General features: G+C 41.8%; 1 protein-coding gene across 5 annotated transcripts in view; it reads left to right on the top strand.

The window, feature by feature from the left end:
* Positions 1–13,341, top strand: part of tfeb (transcription factor EB) — a 49,505-nt gene extending 36,164 nt beyond the window's left edge. For 4 of the 5 annotated variants that reach the window (XM_083939828.1, XM_083939825.1, XM_083939826.1 and 1 more), the window contains 8 exons: positions 3,177–3,275; positions 3,439–3,630; positions 4,321–4,410; positions 8,900–9,017; positions 9,194–9,250; positions 9,630–9,705; positions 9,822–9,969; positions 10,049–13,341. In XM_083939828.1, coding sequence (XP_083795954.1) covers positions 3,177–3,275; positions 3,439–3,630; positions 4,321–4,410; positions 8,900–9,017; positions 9,194–9,250; positions 9,630–9,705; positions 9,822–9,969; positions 10,049–10,618 — 1,350 coding nt within the window. In that variant the 3' untranslated portion in view covers positions 10,619–13,341. The remainder of the gene's footprint in view (positions 1–3,176; positions 3,276–3,438; positions 3,631–4,320; positions 4,411–8,899; positions 9,018–9,193; positions 9,251–9,629; positions 9,706–9,821; positions 9,970–10,048) is intronic. The other variant, XM_083939829.1, reaches the window with a different exon arrangement.
* The last annotated feature ends 6,135 nt before the right edge of the window (positions 13,342–19,476 follow it).

The following is a 19,476-nucleotide window of genomic DNA, read 5'->3' as shown; positions in this document are numbered from 1 at the left end:
AGTATTCATTCTTTTTTTTTGAGATTGTGGCTAAGAAATGAAATATTCCAACAGAAACCACATATATAGTATAAAAATCCATGACTGTGTAAGACATAAGGAAAATGAAAATAAAAATTCTGTACAATAAAGAAAAAAATCTCTTCTAGTCAATTCTCTCTTGACAAATAGGCCACATGGCCTCATCTACATCACACTCAATATTTTCTCTCGCGATGCACCTAGGGAAAAAGCTTTGTGCATGCCTGATCCAGCCTTGGCATGCCTCTGCATCTATATCTTGGGCAGCAGCGGTCATTGCATCAATCAAGGGCATCTGGTCATAGGGGCGATGATCGTAAACCTTCCATCTCCATGCACTGAAGAATTCCTCTATAGGATTTAAAAATGGAGAGTATGGAGGAAGGAATTGTGTCATCATCCTCGGGTGCCCTGCAAACCACTCATTCACCACGCGAGAGTGGTGGAATGCCACATTGTCCCAGATGATTACAAACAGAGGCATGCCAGGCCTCAACAGCCCTCTTTCCTGAGGAGGGATGAGCCTGTCATGCAGGGTGTTCAAAAATGCAATGAGGCGCTCACTATTGTAGGGGCCAATAGTTGGAATATGGCAGAGGAAACCATCATTAGAAATAGCAGCACACATAGTAATGTTGGCGCCCCTCTGCCCTGGAACTGTAATAGTGACCCTATACCCAATGAGGTTCCTCCCACGTCGCCTCACTTTACAGAGGTTGAAGCCGGCTTCATCCACATAGATGAAAACATGATGTGCCCCCTCAGCTTCAAGCTCCATGATACGCTAAAGAAAAAAAGTAAAATTACAATTACTTACAGTAAAAGTAACTCCAGTTTACTGTAACTGCATGATATGCCAAGACATAAGAGTATACGTAGCACTGTAATGTTTCCTTACCTCCACATATTGGCATCTGGCCTCCTTCACAGCATCTGAGTTCCTCTGGAAGGGAACTGTGTAGAGCTGTTTCATTGCCATATTTTTCCTTCTAAGCACACAGGTATTGTGGTCTCACTCAAAGTATTTATATTTCTAAATACCCCCTGGCCTGCAATCACTGCTGCCCTGATTTCCAGCAGCCTAATGGCATTATTTGCCAGAGCCATGTTCACAATGGCTGCCTCCTCAGCATTGAAAAGTCTTCGTCTACCACCACCGACTGGTAGCCTTTCGATTCTATAAACAATACATGAAATGTGGAAAAAGTTACATCGAATACTATATATCACTACGGATATATCTGTATATACTGTATAAGCAACATTACCTGTTCTCCAGTTGAAAATTTCTGACAATGGATGCAACCGTGTTTCTATTGAGAATAGGTTGGACTCTTTGTCCAACCTCTCTAAATGAAAGACCATGATTTACCACATGATCAATCAAAGTTGCCCGAATTTCATCAGTAACTTGAGCCCTTCCAGCTACACCTCCACCTCCCACATGGACTCCTCTTCCTCGGACTCCTCTTCCCCTGAGCCCTCTACCTCTTACTCTCACTCTCATCTGCCTTAGACCATCCATGCTTGCAAGTTACAACACACAACATGACACATTTTAAGCCTGCAGACTTATTGCAAATTGAAAAGTTTTGTGAAGCAGTGTCAAACAGGTGCTTCAGTGATTTCATACTGGTCAAGAAGTTTCTAAGGGTTTGGAACATATATTTTCTGTTTGGTTACCACAGCTAAAGCAGTGGAGTTTGGCCTGCTTGAATGACATCTGCGTTAACTGATTTGCAAAACGGTGCAGGCAGTGTGTCAAAACAATGACAATGGGTTAACTCATTTGCAAGAGGTGTCTTTTGCTCTGCTGAGAGAGTGATGATGATGATGGTTACCAGTTTCTTCAACCAGGTCAAAGAAATAAAAAAAAACTGTAATATTGTTAAAAAGCTGCATCCCCTTAAAGGTCCCATATTACGCTCATCTACTAGAACATGTTTATATGCTTTACATTTATTATTATTATTATTATTAAAAGCACATTATCTTTCTCATACTGTCTCTCTGAACATACCTGTATTCACCCTCTGTCTGAAACACTATGTTTTAGCCCCCCCGGATGATATGGCCCTAGTGGCCTTATGAAAGAAGGGGGACATAGTTGGAGAGGAAGTATACAGAGCATGTGTCATCTCTCCAGAAGTGGTGCAATGAAAGCTCCTTAGAGATCAATGTAACAAAAACACAGGAACTTGTCTTTCATCAAAAGGACCCTGTGCAGCCCCTTATAATTAAGGAACAAATTGTAGAGCTAGTAAACAAGTTCAAATATTTAGGTACATATATTGATTGCAACCTAAATTTCAGTGAAACCACTGACTATATTTTTATTACCTGTAAACGTCTCCACCTACTACGCAAGCTTAACTCCTTTAGCGTGAGCAAGCATATAATGGAAACAGTTTATAAGAACCTGATAGAGGGCACCTTATCTTTTAACATCCAATGAAGTACGGTGGTACGGTAATCTAGATATAAAAGGAAGAAGCAAGCTGCAGAGAATAGTAAATCTAGCCTCAGAAATCATAGGGATGAGACAGAAACAATGAAGTTGTATGTACGAGGAAGTGCTTAGGAAAAAAGCTGTCAAAATACTAAACCATCCCTCTCATCCACTCAAGAGGGAGTGTGAACTTCTTCCCTCTGGTAGACGATACAAAGTGCCTAGGGCAAATCGTAATATTTTTTAAATTCCTTCATCCCTAATGCCATTGGAGCACTGAACACAATGTCCTGTTGATGCGCTTTTAGTGTAACTGCCACTGCTGTCCTGCTTTTTGCCCTGAAGCTGTTTGTGTGCAAGTGTTGTTGCCGTCCTGCTTGTTGTGTTTATGAGACCAAAGACAATTTTCCACATTGTGGACAATAAATGAAACTAACTAACTAAGTATTCAGTGTATGATGTATAAATTATAAAGTTGTTGTTTAATATTCATCCTTGTATTCAACGAGTTATCAGTCAGTTTGGGAGTAACAACAGCTTGTGTCTTTAAACAACTCTAAATTACTTATTTACTATAAATCCTGCATATGCTGTTTTACACCAAAATGTAGTCAAACAGGAGAATTTACAGGATCAACAAATAAATAGATCAATGTACAAAATTAACTATGCAATAATAATCCCTTTCTGTCCATCCCTAATACAGGTACAGACCCACCTGGAGAATCCTACAGACTACCACATCCGTCAGTCTCGGAGGCAACAGGTGAAAGAATACCTCTCCACCACCTTTGCCACCAAACAGGTACCATTCTGGATGTCTTAACTCCTCATTAGATCCACTCCATAAAGCCTGTCTTTCTTTTTTTTTTGTCCGATTCATCCAACAATACCCACAGTATTGCTGTCCATTTATCTGCTCAGTCATAAAGACTGTCCTCATCTTCTTTCTCTCTCTCTTTCTATAGACGGTTCACGCAGTAGCAGGGCCAGTGCAGCCCTCTCCTCCTCCCACAAACATGGGACCTACAGGGGGTTCAGCATCTGCCCCCCCACCCCTTCACTCCCCACACATGCGTGCCGAGCAGCTCATGTCTGGAAACAGTGCCCCGAACAGCCCCATGGCCATGCTCAACATAGGCTCCAGTCACGAGACAGAGGTAGGCGCCAGCAAACGTGGGCAGACTGTGGCATGAACATTAATTCCTGCTCATGTTATAAAACTACAGTTTACAACAACCAGATTGAACAAATATCCCTAAAACCTGACTGAATTACACTCCTATATAAAATTATGAGGATTGACTATTGCCCCCAAAGTGACATTATCTCCACATTTTATGAAAGCGTCATTACGATTTAATTGGACTTTGTTAGGCTGGAGCAGCATTTCGAAATGCACTGGTGTTAATGTGTCATGCGTGCAGTCGGTGTGTGGATGAATGTGTTGGCTAACTGGCAATAACTGACACTGGCTATCATTGGAATTTAAATGCTCCATTATGACCTTGCAACAGTAATTACAGCTTAACAAGTGACAGGGGAGTTTAGTGTTGTAAGGCCCTTTGAACGTGGCAGACTTTGACCCACTCTCTTCTTTTAGTCTCTTTGAAACTAGTTAGCCTCTGTGACATATAACTTATCTTTAAAGTCTTCTCTTGAGTGAGACATGCACCTGCAGGCGAATTCACCTGGAGGCCTACCTGCCAGCAGCTTTCAGGTGCTTTTGAATTTGCTAAACATGGAAATTTAGATTAGCTGCAGCTGTCTTTTTAACGTTGATTGTATTTGTATCTATTTGAGCTTTCCATAATCACACATGTAACACCCCAGGTTTTTTTTACCCTCAGATGGATGAGGTCATTGATGACATCATCAGCATGACGTCCAATTACGATGATGTTCAGGCATACATTGACCCCATTCAGATGCCAAACACAGTGAGTACAACCAACAAGGTGTCTTTTCTGTGACTAATGTACATTGCAGCCTTTTTCAAGTTTCATATTTTAGGTTACATTATTTAAAAAACGTTCTAGAGTATAACATGATTACAGACTGTGAAGTCCCCTAGAGGCATATTTTTGAATTTTGGCTGTACAAAGAAAATTGTCTTGACTTGACATGGATACTATGGGAACTTATATTTTCCTTAGAACAAAATCAACAAAATCAACCAAAAATACAAATTAATTGGCATTTTAGTAACTATAATGAACTAACCAAATATTGTGGCAGCTAATTTTACTAGTTTTAAGGGAAATAATATTTTTAAGGTTCAGCAATAGACAAAAGTGTAAAATAGACCTTTTTTGCTCCGCATGGTTTGTATGAAAATAGAATTGATAAGGAAAATATTTGCAATGCAACATATGCATGTTTTGTGTTGGTCCACATGGCTCATACACCTTGAATGCGTTCATTCATTCAATCATTTTCAACCGCTTGTCCCTGTTGGGGTTGCGGGAGCCGATCCCAGCTAACATCGGGCGTGAGGCAGGGTACACCCTGGACAGGATGCCGAACAGAGACAGACAACTATTCACACCTACGGGCAATTTTAGAGTCATCAATGAACCTAACACGTGCATGTCTTTGGATTGTGGGAGGAAACCGGAGAACCCGGAGAAAACCCACGTGGACACAGGGAGAACATGCAAACTCCACACAGAAGGGCCCCAGCTGGGATTCAAACCAGGAACCTTCTTGTTCTGAAGCTACAGTGCTGACCACCACCACACCGTGTCGCCCAATGCATCACCTTTAAAATACCACGCTAGAATAATCTAATGTCGTATTCACTGAATATGTAGTCCTCTAAAACTCTTGTCGACTTTAGGTTATATTTTGGGCCCAGTGTGCCCTAAATGAGTCATAGAGTTTGACATGCCAGTCATCAGTACTGTGTCTGTAATTGCTGTTTCTGCATCCGTTCAGTCTTTTTCTGTCTTTGCCCCCCCCTTCCATTTATTGTTAATGCTCTTAGTTTTTGTTGCTGTTATAAGGGATGGTGATGGTGTTCATGCAGTTGTTAGTCCTCTTAAACCACAATGACTCAGTCCTGCATGTCCACATACAGTGTGTCTTTTTGCAATACACAAACACATACACAGACTCACATACACATATGCAAACGTGTATGTAACTGACTTAATGCCTAAACATTCCCTAAAACCATGGTGGACATAGTTAGAAACTGCAGAGATGACATGTCAAACAAGGCTGTACAGTGCTTTGTGTCTGAGGGAACAAACTCAGAAAATTAACAATTAAACTGCCAGCAGTTAGAGTTCAACTTGTTTACAAGATATTCGGAGAGAGAGGGAGGTGGAGAAGAAGAAGAGGGGGAGGAAAAGAAGGGAGGAGGGAAAAGGGGATGAGGGCAATTTGTGCTAGGGGAAAACAGGCTGAAAGTCCAGTTAGGGGAAAGTTCACTCTTGCTTGGTGGAGCGGAGGTAGAAGAAAGACACAATCGGTGTTGCCAAGGTCAGTCTCTCAGGATAGGGGAGGTAGAGTCAGAGAGAGCTGTGTGTGCTGCTGGTGCTTGAGAGAGAAGAAGAAAGACCGCTGGCCTAGTGAGTGAAGGCGTTGAGGATGAAGGAGATGAATAAGACATATGCCATTGTGGAAGTTATTGAAGGAGAACAGATTCAGCTGGTAAGACACTGTGCTGTTGTGTGTCAGATTGTTTGACTTTGGTTAGTGTTGTAGATTGTTTAGCTTTTGCTCTGAGTGAACCACAGGATGCAGAGACGGCTCTAACTCCCAGCCTTGTGTCCCTGATTATAAAATCAGTCACAACAGGGGTGGTGGGGTGGGTGAGGTTTTAGATCTATTTTTTTTGTCTGTGCATGTGATGGGTGGCTCTGCAAGACTGGAATCCAAATTCTTGCACGTTTGATTTGATATTAAGCGTCATGTCGAGTGGTTCACTCTTCAGTTAGAGTATAAATAGTAGCAGGTCCAACTAGTGCAGGCTCACCTCATTGTGTGGTCATTAATCTGACTCTCTGTGTGTGTGTGTGTGTGTGTGTGTGTGTGTGTGTGTGTGTGTGTGTGTGTGTGTGTGTGTGTGTGTGTGTGTGTGTGTGTGTGTGTGTGTGTGTGTGTGTGTGTGTGTGTGTGTGTGTGTGTGTGTGTGTGTGTGTGTGTGTGTGTGTGTGTGTGTGTGTGTGTGTGTGTGTGTGTGTGTGTGTGTGTGTGTGTGTGAGACTCAAACAGCCTCCTGTAACTTTATCTGATAATATATCCTCTGTGGTTGATGGGTTTAATCAATGTGATTGTATCTGCATGAATGCATTTGTATGTATGTGTGTGTGTGTATATATGTAAGATCATATTGATTGATTGATTGATTGATTGATTGATGGCGATTGATTAACCCTGAGGATGACCAGTGTGTGTAAAGCCAGCACAATAAAGCAACTGAGAGAGAAACTCAAAACACAGATCAATATCTTAATCGTGCTGCATTTTCACAACATATTGCTGCTGCTGTGTCAAGCCTTTTGGTGTTAAAATACTTTGGAAACAAAATTAAGAGACTTATTCCAAACTGACAGACCAGTGAGCAAAACTCACCTGCTAATCCTGATGGGGATTAAAGCGGCAAACTCCATGGAATTCTTGGAATCTCAAAGTTTAGTAAGAGCTGGGAACACCACTGAATACCAGGCACAAGTTAATAGTTCGACTCTTAAGTGTGTGTGTGTGTGTGTGTGTGTGTGTGTGTGTGTGTGTGTGTGTGTGTGTGTGTGTGTGTGTGTGTGTGTGTGTGTGTGTGTGTGTGTGTGTGTGTGTGTGTGTGTGTGTGTGTGTGTGTGTGTGTGTGTGTGTGTGTGTGTGTGTGTGTGTGTGTGTGTGTGTGTGTGTGTGTGTGTGTGTGTGTGTGTGAGTGAACTGAGTCCCAGTCACGCTTGCTTGTTCAGACGAGTTAGATGGGTTCTTTTTGGAGTGGGACTTTTTGAGAGGTACTGTAGGCTTGCCTGGCCAGGACATGGGAGGTCAGTGCAGAAACATGCAGGAGATTAAACATTTATTTGAAACTCAGCAGCAAACATGAAGTAACCATAATAGGGTGGGGCATTATAATCTGGTTTTATTTGGGAGGTTGTCATTCATAATGATGCACAGTTTTGTTAGTAAAACATAGAGCAGCAATTAAATGGGCTCTTACAAACCGTACTATGTTGTTGAATGTGATGAAGATTAACAACATATTTAAATATTTGATTTATTGCTGTGAGTAATGTTTCAAACACAACAACTCTTCCTCAGATTTCTGATAAATACACAGAGAAACAAATACGCATAATCTACATCTACAAAGCACACAAGGCATACCACCCCCGTTGCAAGTAGTTAGCTTCCAATATTAAGATTCTATTAAGAGAATATGTTATAATATAAAAAGTAAATACACGGACAATTCTTCAAGGCCACTATAATATATATATATACAGACAAAGGTACAAAAGAGGTAAATAAAGAGGCTCACAGTATATACGAACACACACAAAGGAAAAGGTAAAAACCGTAACGATATAGTGTCATGTTTAACAAAGCATATTGTTTACATACAGAACTGAACCTGTGGAGGTGTGTGTGTATGCGTGTGTGTGTGTGTATTTATGCGTGTTTGATCTCACACAGTAGCCAGCAGATAAGGTATCTTTTGCTTCAAATTCTTTATCTCTCAGGCCTCATTAGCAGTGTCACATTTGCCCTGGCCTCAGGGAGTATGAAACAATTTGTAACAAGGCATAAAAAGTCCACCGCACTCAAATTATACAGTACAATTAAAAGGAGATCATGTCTTTTTAGGAGTAAAACATTTTTAGGACTAAACTCCAGGTTTTACGCAACGTCTAAAGTGCAGGAGTTAGGAGAGCAATCCACAAGTGTGCGTTCAGTAGCCGGAGAAGGCAGAGGAGAGAATGAAGTCATAAAGAGAGATAAGGTAGATATGATGATAGTCAATCATTGCTGTGTGTTTGGCAGGCTGCTTTAAGGTGTAATATTTTTGCATTATCTCCTGCTATCTGTTCTTTACAGCACACTAAACACGAACACTGACTTTATAAATATACTTACTACGGTGGATAGAGCTGTAAATGGGTTGGCTGCAAAAAAACAGAAGGAAAACCAGTTTGATTTAGCATTGATTTCTGTTTTAATTACGTGTTGAATTTGATTAAATTAAACATTTAGCTGTGTAATTTTATAGCTAAACTACAAATAAAGCATAAGTAATATGACATCATTGTGATAAAGCACTGCATAGAGGTATACATAAATGCTTTCCCCCTCCAGTTGCTCCTTTATTCTGCAAAGCTCATATATTGAAGTGATCTTTTAAAAATGTCAATTTTATGTTGATTGTTGTTTTTCTGAAGGTGTGTATTTGTTGTGTATATGTGTCCTCCTCAGCTCCCCCTTTCTAGCAGTCACCTGGATGTGTATACAGGTCCGGGGATGAAGGGTCCAGCCATTGCTATGACCAGCAACTCTTGTCCTGCCAACCTGACCGTCAAACGAGAACTGTCAGGTGCGATAAAAAAAGTTGTAGACTATTAAGATTAACAGAAGTCATATAAAAGACTGTTTGTCGTGTGAATTTAAAGCATTTGCTTCTTACCTTCTGTAATTTACATTGTGGCACTGTTTCTGCTGAGAAGTGGTGCAGTCTCAGCCATTAGTTAATCACTTTTTGTTATTGCAAAGACACAGAAGCCCGTGCCCTGGCCAAGGAGAGACAGAAGAAAGACAACCACAATCTCAGTAAGTCTCAGCAGCAAAATCACAAATTATGTGTTTTTTACAATACTGAACATGCCCTTAGGAACACACACACACACACACACACACACACACACACACACACACACACACACACACACACACACACACACACACACACACACACACACACCGTAATCTGTCTCTTGCAAAAACAGTTTTATATAGCTTTGCACTGATTTAGCTGACATAGTGCAACTAGTGGGTGAATGGTTAACCTTGTAATTTCTGCTGTCCAGGCACTTAAGTGTAATTGCCCGTGACAGTGTGTATGTGTGTGTGTGTGTGTTTTTTTGATATCTCTGTACTATTATCTTCATCATGTATTTTCCTCTTTCCTCTCATCTTACCTCTACAATAGTTGAAAGGAGGAGGAGATTCAACATCAATGATCGTATCAAAGAGCTGGGCACCATGATCCCCAAAACCAATGACCTGTGAGTTGCTTTTATAGCACTGTCTTTTCCGTGCAGACAAACTTGTTAAATTAAGTATTGTTCTCCAAGTTACTTATCTATGGAAATGGCCTGTGTTTACTTTACTGTGTGCATAGTGATGTGCGCTGGAACAAAGGTACTATACTGCGGGCATCTGTAGAGTACATCAAACGCATGCAGAAGGATGCACATAGGTCTAGAGAAGTGGAGAACAACTTCAAAAGGATGGAGATGGCCAACAAACAAATGATGCTACGCATCCAGGTAACACACATCTCACACATGTGGAGAAACACAATCACAGCAATCAGCTGAGACTGACAATGTTGCCCACTCTCTACAGGAGTTGGAGATGCAGGCTCGCATACATGGCCTGCCCAGCACCTCTCCTTCTGCCCTGAATCCGAATGACCTGATGCCTTCTTACATAAAACAAGAGACCAGCCCAGAGGAAAACCTCGCTCACTCCCTGGCGCAAGTCCAGTCCCAGCACCTACCCCAGAACCAGGCTCATCCCCAGGCCCAGCAGCACCACTTCCTCCCACAGAACCACCTCCACCCCCAGGGCCAGGTTCAGCAACAGCCCAGGCAGCTGCCACCGCTCCCCCAACACCTGCAGCAGCCCCAGCCACCCATCCAGTTCCCAGCTGTAGGCAGCTCCCAGCCCTTTGACTTTACCCAGTCGCTGGACTTGTGTGATGGGATACCTGGCTTCTCAGATGGCATGTCGGGGCTAGGCGACCTGAGCGGACTGGACGTCCAGGGGAGGCGAGGCGACTTGGGCTTCCTGATGATGGACGAGCCCCTGTCCCCTATGGCAGGAGACCCACTGCTCTCTGCAATGTCCCCCGAAGCTTCCGTCGACTCTAGCCGCAGATCCAGCTTCAGCATAGAGGATGGAGACATACTGTAGACACAAGCATACACACACACACAAACACACACACACACACACACACACACACACACACACACACATTCACTCGCACAAGCACATGCAGGGGTTTCAGAAAGGTACTTAAAATGTAAAACAGCATAAAAAAGCGACGGTACATTGGTGCAACACATTTACATCACGTACGACAGAAACACCCATACACATACTATACACAACACACAATTTGAGCATACACCGATGACACTCACTTTGTGGTACAATTATTTCTCATTAATGGCACGAGCGAAAGAAGGTACACAGCCCTCGCACAGTTATAAAATATTCTGTATAATGCAGACGTTTGCGCGCACACACACAGCTGCACACACAAGAGCTTGTGAGATGAACTGAGCAGCTTGAAATGTTTGTCCAGCCTTTACAAGGGGGGTGAAGCAGCGCTGCCAGGTCAGGAGGTATAGAGCACACTTGACACATAAAGGTGGCTCTGAATCATAATTGAACAAGGGACAAAACCATCAGTTAATTAGATAGAAGTTATTAAATACAAGGACAACCGAGTCCATTGTCTCACCTGATTGAGGAAGTTATTTTCTCCTTACATCAACCTATTTTGGTAACCATAAATGATTCAATGAGCAATAGTGAATAAAATGCAAATAGTTTCATGGTCATGCATACCAACTTTATCTAAGGGGATGCAGTCTCTTCTTTATCTGTTATCCCAGTGTTGGCTTTTGCCTCTAGCTCTAGCTGTTTGTTGTTTTGTCACAGATATGTGTTAGCCCGCAAGTGTAATCTACAAGTGTCCACATCTTAGTAACCATTTTTAAAAACTCACTGGAGGAGGCAGATAATCCCACTTTAAAAGCCCCTTTAATTTATTGCTTTTCCCCCATTTCTAGCTGTAATTGTTGTCTTCTCAAACACATACAAACACACACTGCTACTACCCCCCGCCCCGTTTCTACACCTTTCAACACTTGACACTTGACTTTTACCGCAGAGACAGTAAAAAGTAAAAAAACATTTGCGTGGTCTTCATAATACACCGTATCGTCCAAACTGTGAGGTCTCAAACTACTCAGGTACTGTAACAGAAGACACAAGCCGGTTCATCTTTAAACAGTAGCAGATGTTAACCTGAACTGTGTCCAGCTCATAACCCCTATCAATGTGCCTTCTCATTTCTGCAGTCGCTGCTCTTCAAAGGCATGTTTTTACAGGTTGGAGATCATGACCGGGGTTTAGATTTAATATAAACTTCAATTATGCCTGTAAATGCTTTAGAGTTTGCTTCTGTGCCATCTATACCCGTGTTGTCGCAGGAGACAAACGTTTCATTTTTCTCTCACTAATTGACTTTGTAGGGCATGGCCTACATGAGAGGTCCAGGTGAAGGATATGTGTAGTGACAGGGTTTAATACTGGAGAGAGAATGAAATAGTTTGTCTCAGCAGACAGCAGAAGCAGCATAATCTTCACTGTAAAAGTGCAGCATCAGCACACACTCACTCAGTTAATTAAATGTGTAGATGCTTACCTAGCACACAGCCATGCATTATAGTGCTCACATACAGTACATACAGTGCAGCCTTGAGGCTGTTTTCAAATCAGCATGTTAACAAGTCTCCTGTGCTTCAGCCGCTCCCCCGACGAGTCGAGTGAAGCTACCAGCTGCAGAGGTAAAACTCAGGTCTGCTGTTCAAACTACCACCTAAGATATTCTTTTATCCCGCTGGCTACAATTACCTCAGTGATGGCTGGGGAAGGCTGAGGTGGACCTGAGTTGTATATCCTCTGTGGTAGACCTGGGGATTTGCTTTGATTTGATATAGCTTATGATCAGTTCTGATAAAGGTAGAAAAAACACGTTGATGGTGATCCTTTTTTGATTAAAAGAGCGGTTTGTTTTCTTTATTATAGTTTGTTGTTTATTTTATTTTTGTTTTATCTCCCAAAGCACTGGAAACTATATTATTGTCTTGACTTTGTACATGGAAGAATTATGGAATAAGATTTATTTCAGATGTTATATGCCACTAAGCCACTTAAATGTATTTTATTTGTATTTGTTGTTTTAGTTTTATTTCCATTTTATTCCAAAACTACCCTTTCTTCTCAGAGCCATTTTCAGAAAGCACACTGTAAAGGCACACAAGAGGCCACCAATGTCTTATCAGCAAAAGAGTGGGGAGCTGTTTATAGACTTCCAGATTTTATCTGACTTTAGATCGATGAAGACATGATGTACATTTATTATGCCATTTTTATATGATTGGGTTTTTATTTTTCTCTCTATTTTAACTTTGAATTTTGGAGGCAGACAGAAACTTGATTACTTGATTTGATTGAATTCAAATTGCTCATAATATGAATGTAAGCTTTACCAGTGGTTCTGGTCAGACCGAAGCAGGGACGACGTTTTTCGCCATGCCTCCTTCCTCCCTTACTTTGGTTTCCATGGAGACTGAAAGACGACTGACTTCACATAAACTCTGAGCCGGGTAGTTGTAGTTGCCATGGCGTGGTATCACTGACTCTGCGTTGGTCTCTGTCTGTCTGCCAGAGTTGTGCCTTTTCAGCCACAGGTCGACTGTTGTACTTTCACCCAGCCAACACTCCAAAGAGCTGCTCAGGCCTCCTCTACTCTTCCACTAGAGGGTGCTCTGCAGAGCAAACTACGCAGGGAAAGGTGGTTCTGATTTTACTGAGAATATAAAATGTTTTACCAGAATCCATTCACTGGCTTTTAGTGTTTTTATTTTATTGATGTGACATGAGAAGTGTGTGTGTGTGTGTGTGTGTGTGTGTGTGTGTGTGTGTGTGTGTGTGTGTGTGTGTGTGTGTGTGTGTGTGTGTGTGTGTGTGTGTGTGTGTGTGTGTGTGTGTGTGTGTGTGTGTGTGTGTGTGTGTGTGTGTGTGTGTGTGTGTGTGTGTGTGTGTCGGTGTGTGTGTGTCGGTGTGTGTGTCGGTGTGTGTGGGTCGGTGTGTGCCTGCGCACTCAAAAATCTACATAATTTCTTGTTACTTTTTGGATGTTTGAGCTCCACGTGTAGAATAATGTTTTGGCATTTTGACACTAAAAAGCTGTTTTCAAATTCATCCACAGTAGGGCGGGGGTTTTTCTCTGCTGACCTTAAATCTCAGTTTAACACGTGTAATTGATCATGATTTTGTGATATTAGATTTGATTCAACTTTATAGTCATTGCACTGTGGACAGATACTAAGACAGATACATGCTGTTTAGATCTAACCAGTGCAGTGCAGAGTAATCTGTATATAGTTTACAAAATAAAATAAAGAATGTGATATAAACAGTAAGGGACATGGATACAGTGTATACAAGTGTATACATCCAGTACTATAAATACATATGAGCATTATTAACAGAAGTACGACTGCTGAGATATAAAAATAGTGCATTAAGTTTTGCTAATTGTACACATACAGAATAACAACTGAAGGTATGATATGCATAGGTGTATAAACTAAATATTTAGTATGAACTATGTAGACAGTACAGTATGAGCTTAAGTGAAAATGTAGAAAGTAAGAGAAATCAACAAGAGACTTAAACAAGTGTGATGATGGATTATGAAGCATCCAGTGCAGACACTGCACAGAGAGTGGTCTTTTCCCTGAAGTACGAGACATCTTGTATCCAGCAGTTAAACTTTTGAAATAAAAAAGAAATTTGCATTTCCATATATTCTAGATTTTACAATGAGGGAGAAGGTTTGGCTAGAATTGTAAGAATCTTTATATAGGTCATTATTATTTTCTCTTATATTCGTCAAACATTAGGCAGAAATAATCCAGCAAACATGGAAATTTGTTGGAGAAGTACACTTGTATCTAAATAAATTGCATACCCCCCTTCAGCACTTAGAAATAAAATCAAATATTAATGAAATATTAAAAATCAAGAGGAAATGCCTCTTCTGAAAGATAGATTTTGTAACTGTGCAGTTAAAGAATTTATAAAGAATAATATATATATACAGTACAGTACACACACACCATATATATATATATATATATGGTGTGTGTGTACTGTCCACTAGTCTAGTATGACTTGTTTACGTTAGTGTTTGTGTCTCACTCATGGTCTCACTGTCTTTATTTTTTTATCATGTTGTTACATTGTATGTCCACTAGGGAGCACCGAAGATCTATATTGTAATACACAGTCCCAATGTCTCCTTCAGCTGTCTTCTGTGATCTCGCTGTCACAGCACTCACAAGAGAGAAGAAAAGTCTAAGCTGTCGTGCAATTAACCTCTTTTAAATACTACTTAAGAACCCAATCTAATTTTTGCTTGTCCACAAATGGTGAGCACAGTTAAGTGACCCACGGTAAAAAAAAATTGTGCAGAAAAACAGCAGCATCTATTGGAGATACCAATTGCATTCTTTTTTCATTTGCCCTTGTGAATTAAAACCTTTTCATAAAAGCATAGCAAGAAAGCATTCCCAATACACACCTTTGTCAACGGCAAAGGTCGGATAAAGTTTTGACAAATTAAATTTATAGGTGCCAATTTGGTAAAATCAGTCTATTTTCTCCGAGGTGGGGGCCTTCACATTTCACCTGCCTCCTTTTTTGTGCCTCTTTTCTCCTCTTTTGTTTTCTTTTTCCATCATTTCCTGATGTATTAGTCCAGGGCTACTTCAGGATGATCCATAAAACCATTTAACAGCCTTTCTTAAGTTAAAATGGGGTAATCTTATTCCTCATCCACTGATGCTGCAGAGCATGTTAAAGTGTAGTGGTGGTGTCTGCAGCCCATCCACAGGGCCATTCTCCCAGGTCTTTATGATGCTAATGTACTCCCCAGTCTAATAAATCCCTGTAGAGCTGCAAAGAGTAGATCTTATGGCTCAATCCGATCACCACCTCTCCCCCCACCAACCCCCCAACCCCCCGCCACCACCACATATATGCACACTGCCATTACCATAGCAGAAGTGCCTGCCTTGCACTTCCACAGATACTTGGGTGGCTGTTTAGTAAGAGGGAGAGAGGGTAAGGGTTGAGACAAATCAAACATGAAGGTGCAATTTAAGGGATGTTGGCACAGGAACGCTCAAGTTCAGCCCTTCTGGTTGTAGAGTGAAAATGGACACACTGCAAACACTCATCACCTCTTTCTGGCGGTCGGGGGCCTCTTGAAGTGGGTTTGGCATCGCACCTTGAGCACTGCCGTGCCCCAGCAGAAGGGTGAGGAAGAGGGAGAAGTAAAAATAATCACTGGAGGTTTCTCTTAATGTTCAACAAGGAGCTCCATTCAGAGATGGACCCTCTGTCGGATCAGATAGCGGATGACGCTTCATTCTCTCCTCCAACCAATCTTCCTTTTCATCCCTCCTCCTCCCCCTTCTCCTCCTCCTCCTCACCCCAACATCTCCCTCTACCTGCCACCCAACGCCTCTCTCCCTCCCTCCATAGTCCTCTTCCGGCTGCCGGGCTTGGTATGTGTGTATGAGTCCTCCCACCTCCCAGGGGAGCAGTGTGTCACTCAGCTTGAAGCCCACGCAAGAGAGGTGAAAGGGGGCTGATTGAGCTAATTTAGCCCCTGGATGTGAGAGCAGGAAAGGCCTCACCCTCTGCTAATAGACAGACATCAAAATGGAGATGAGGGGGGAGGGTGGGGGGGGTGTAAGGAGGGAAAGAAGAGGGAGGGAGGACTATAAAACTGAGGCGACTTTTTGATGGATTTATCTCTTTTTGTCCGAGGGGATGTGGAGAAAACTTTTATGAACACTGAGTGACATTGCGAAGTTGGTAAAGGTTTATGTGTGTTGCCTTGAATTAAACCTGCTGATATTAGCTATTGATCCATCCTCCTCCATTAAGATACCGTCAATCAGTCTGCTTTTATGATCTCTTCTGCTCCTCGGGCCACTCACCGTACATTCTCCCTGACAGGCAGACTGGAAGTCAAACCAAAAGTACTGTCTTTTACCACATGGATGGAGATTGGAGACACATTTTATAGCTTTTAAAGGCATACATACTCCTTTAGGACCCGATGGCCCTACATCAAAAACCCTCTAATGAAGATGGCACAATGACACAACATTGATTTTAGCACCATAATTCATCAGCACTGCAGATTAAAGTTTCTTTTGAAGTTTTCCAGGGGAACTCTGAAACTATTTTATTTCTCAAATGTATTTCCAATGTTATTTAATGTTTTACATGATTTTGTCCCTACACATAATGTGTGTCTGCATAAATGTGCTTCCATTCAGACACTGGGACTTTGTCCCTTTGAGAGGTCAAAACTGAGAGCCTCACAAACAACCACCGCACAGTCAAGGCGACTATACTCCTTTCTCTTTCCCTCACATCCTCTCACTAACTAACTTGCCATCACCACGCACCCCCTGTCCTTCTTCATTTCTACCTCTCCTGTCTCCTTCTTTATTCTGCCGCACCTTTGTCCATCTTCCTCTACATATTTAATACCCACCCCTCACTGACTCCCTTCAACCCCTCGTGCCTCTAGTACTGAAAGAAAAGGAGCTCAAATTGGCTGGAGAGATGAATAATGTCCACGCCATTAACAGTGGCGTGGAAGAATCGGTCTTTTCATGTGTGTCGAGGTGAAGAGATGAGTAGCAGGAGAGGTGAGGACTTGGTTGGCGGTGGTGTCGAGCAGTGGTCCGGGTCTTTATCATTCCCTCTGACTTTTACTCACACTGCGGAAGAGGAAGAAGCAGAAGAGAGAGGAGGAGTAACTCGTATGGAGATTTCGTTTATCTAGTCTGCACTGAGTACGACTGAGCAAAAATTCAGTGTCACTGAACTTGCACGCACTGCAGCAGTTTGAGATCAAAAAAACAATGTGATAAAACAGATGAGTCCTTGAAATTTGGTTATTTTGAAACAAGCATAAAAAAGTAAATTTTGCAAATTTAGATTAGATAGAAGTTTAGATCACCCAACATCATAAAAAAATAATTTCAGTGTTGCTTCTTATTCAATTTTGTTCCAAAAGTCCATGTATCCAGGGGTTTGTAAAGTCATTTCTTTGTGTCTTTCCTTCTAGGTAGCCAGTAGGGGGAGTTAGTGGTCCACAGCACAGTTAAGGCAGAAGACGGGCCAGGCCTGACTGACATTTCCTGGCACTGAAAATAAATATGTTGTTTGGAAGTGCAGTGAATGTCATCCGCTGACAGAAAGAGCATCTGGTGCAATCTCTGTAAAATTAAGACATGGTGCCGTCTCTAAATTCCTGGTTGCCCAGGAACGTAATGGGCAACCTGTTGTTCGGCTGTTTGAATGATCATCAAAGATGGAACACAAACACTTTAACATCTCTTAGTTTTGTGGGTTGGTTGGAGAGCTGCTAAATTAAGCTTTTCAGTATTAAGATAAATAATGTGTCCGACATAGAATTTGTCAGATTTTGAAGGTTAACCACTTCATCCTTTCCCCTAGCAGATGATGGAGTGCCTATGAGAGTGATGAATCCTGCATCATAGCTTCATTTTTTCACTGGGGGAATTTATCTTGAGCAGGACCTCAAATGATGGACAATATCATTGTCTTTGACATCCAAAATTCCATGAAGATTACTGACTAACTAATGGTCTGGCGCACAGGATTCATTCAAACCTAAGCTCCTGACATATATTTGTTCTTTTGCTGTGTTTGTTTCTTTATCTGCCAATCCATCCAACCAGCCATCCACTCATCCATTCATCCATCCATCTTGCAAATCCTCTCCCGTTTCGTTTAGTGTTGTTGTGAGTGAGGAGCGGTTTCGCTGAACTTAAAATCTGAAGGTCGCAAAGATTTGACGTTTTTTTTCTTTCTTCCATACCTCCCTGAAAAGAAGCGTAGATTATACAGCCTACAGCTGTTATCACATTTATGCCCTTCTTCAAGCTTCTTTTTGTTCTCACCCTCTCTTCTCCTGCCTTTCACAGACCTGAAGATAACGGCACGCCACATGATGCCATTGTCCTCTCTCTCTTCCTCTCTCTCTCTCTCTCTCTCTCTCTCTCTCTCTCTCTCGTAGGTGGAGATTTAAAGTTCTGTTTTAAAACTGCCACTGTTCCAATCCTACTTAACCCCCGCTCCTCCTCCCCCACTTGTCTCCCCCCTTCCTCCTGAGTATACTACCTAACCCCTCTGAACTTCAGACAGAGTTACTGAAGACCCAGTGTACACTGGGGAGTCAGCTACACCGCTGAGAGAGAGACAGAGATAGACAGAGACTTAGCTGCCTGCTATTCTACCACTCTCTCCGGTAATAAGAAAAGTTTCTGTTCTTTTCTGTGTTACAGCAGGGAGATAAAACTAGGGATCACTCACACTCACATGCACTTCTGTGCACACACATGTACACATACACGTATATATACTGTATACTGTATATATATATATATGCTCAAAAACACAATCACACATTCATCATTCATCTTCAATCACACAATTTTAAAAATGCACACACAAAGTTTGACTTCAGAGACACAAAATGGAGGCACAATAAAGAGTCCGACCTGCACCCTCACACACACGCTTCACCTTTGCATATAAAGTTTTTTTTGACTCTTTTGCACAAACTTGCACGGACAAAGAAAACCAAAAGACGAGAGAAGAGAAAAAGAAACAAGTTTAGTCTGTCAGCGACTCGAAAACCTGATTCGAATTAGAGGGCGATTTCCACAAAGGTCAATGTATTCAGCTGATATCCTAAGAGGGAGGAAATTTAATACCCCTCTTTGGTTGAATTAATTAATTATAATATTAGGCTAGCTCTAGGGGCCCTTTTTCTTCAGTGATTAAGTGAGCACATATCTTTAAAAGACTGTGTTGGTCTCTGGGGCCCTGGGCTTCTGAACCTTGGGGTGAAACAG

This window comes from Echiichthys vipera (assembly GCF_963691815.1).
Source record: "Echiichthys vipera genome assembly, chromosome: X".
NCBI lineage: Eukaryota > Metazoa > Chordata > Actinopteri > Perciformes > Trachinidae > Echiichthys > Echiichthys vipera.
The sequence above is the reverse complement of the archived record's forward strand: the minus strand, read 5'-3'. Positions and strand labels throughout refer to the sequence as shown.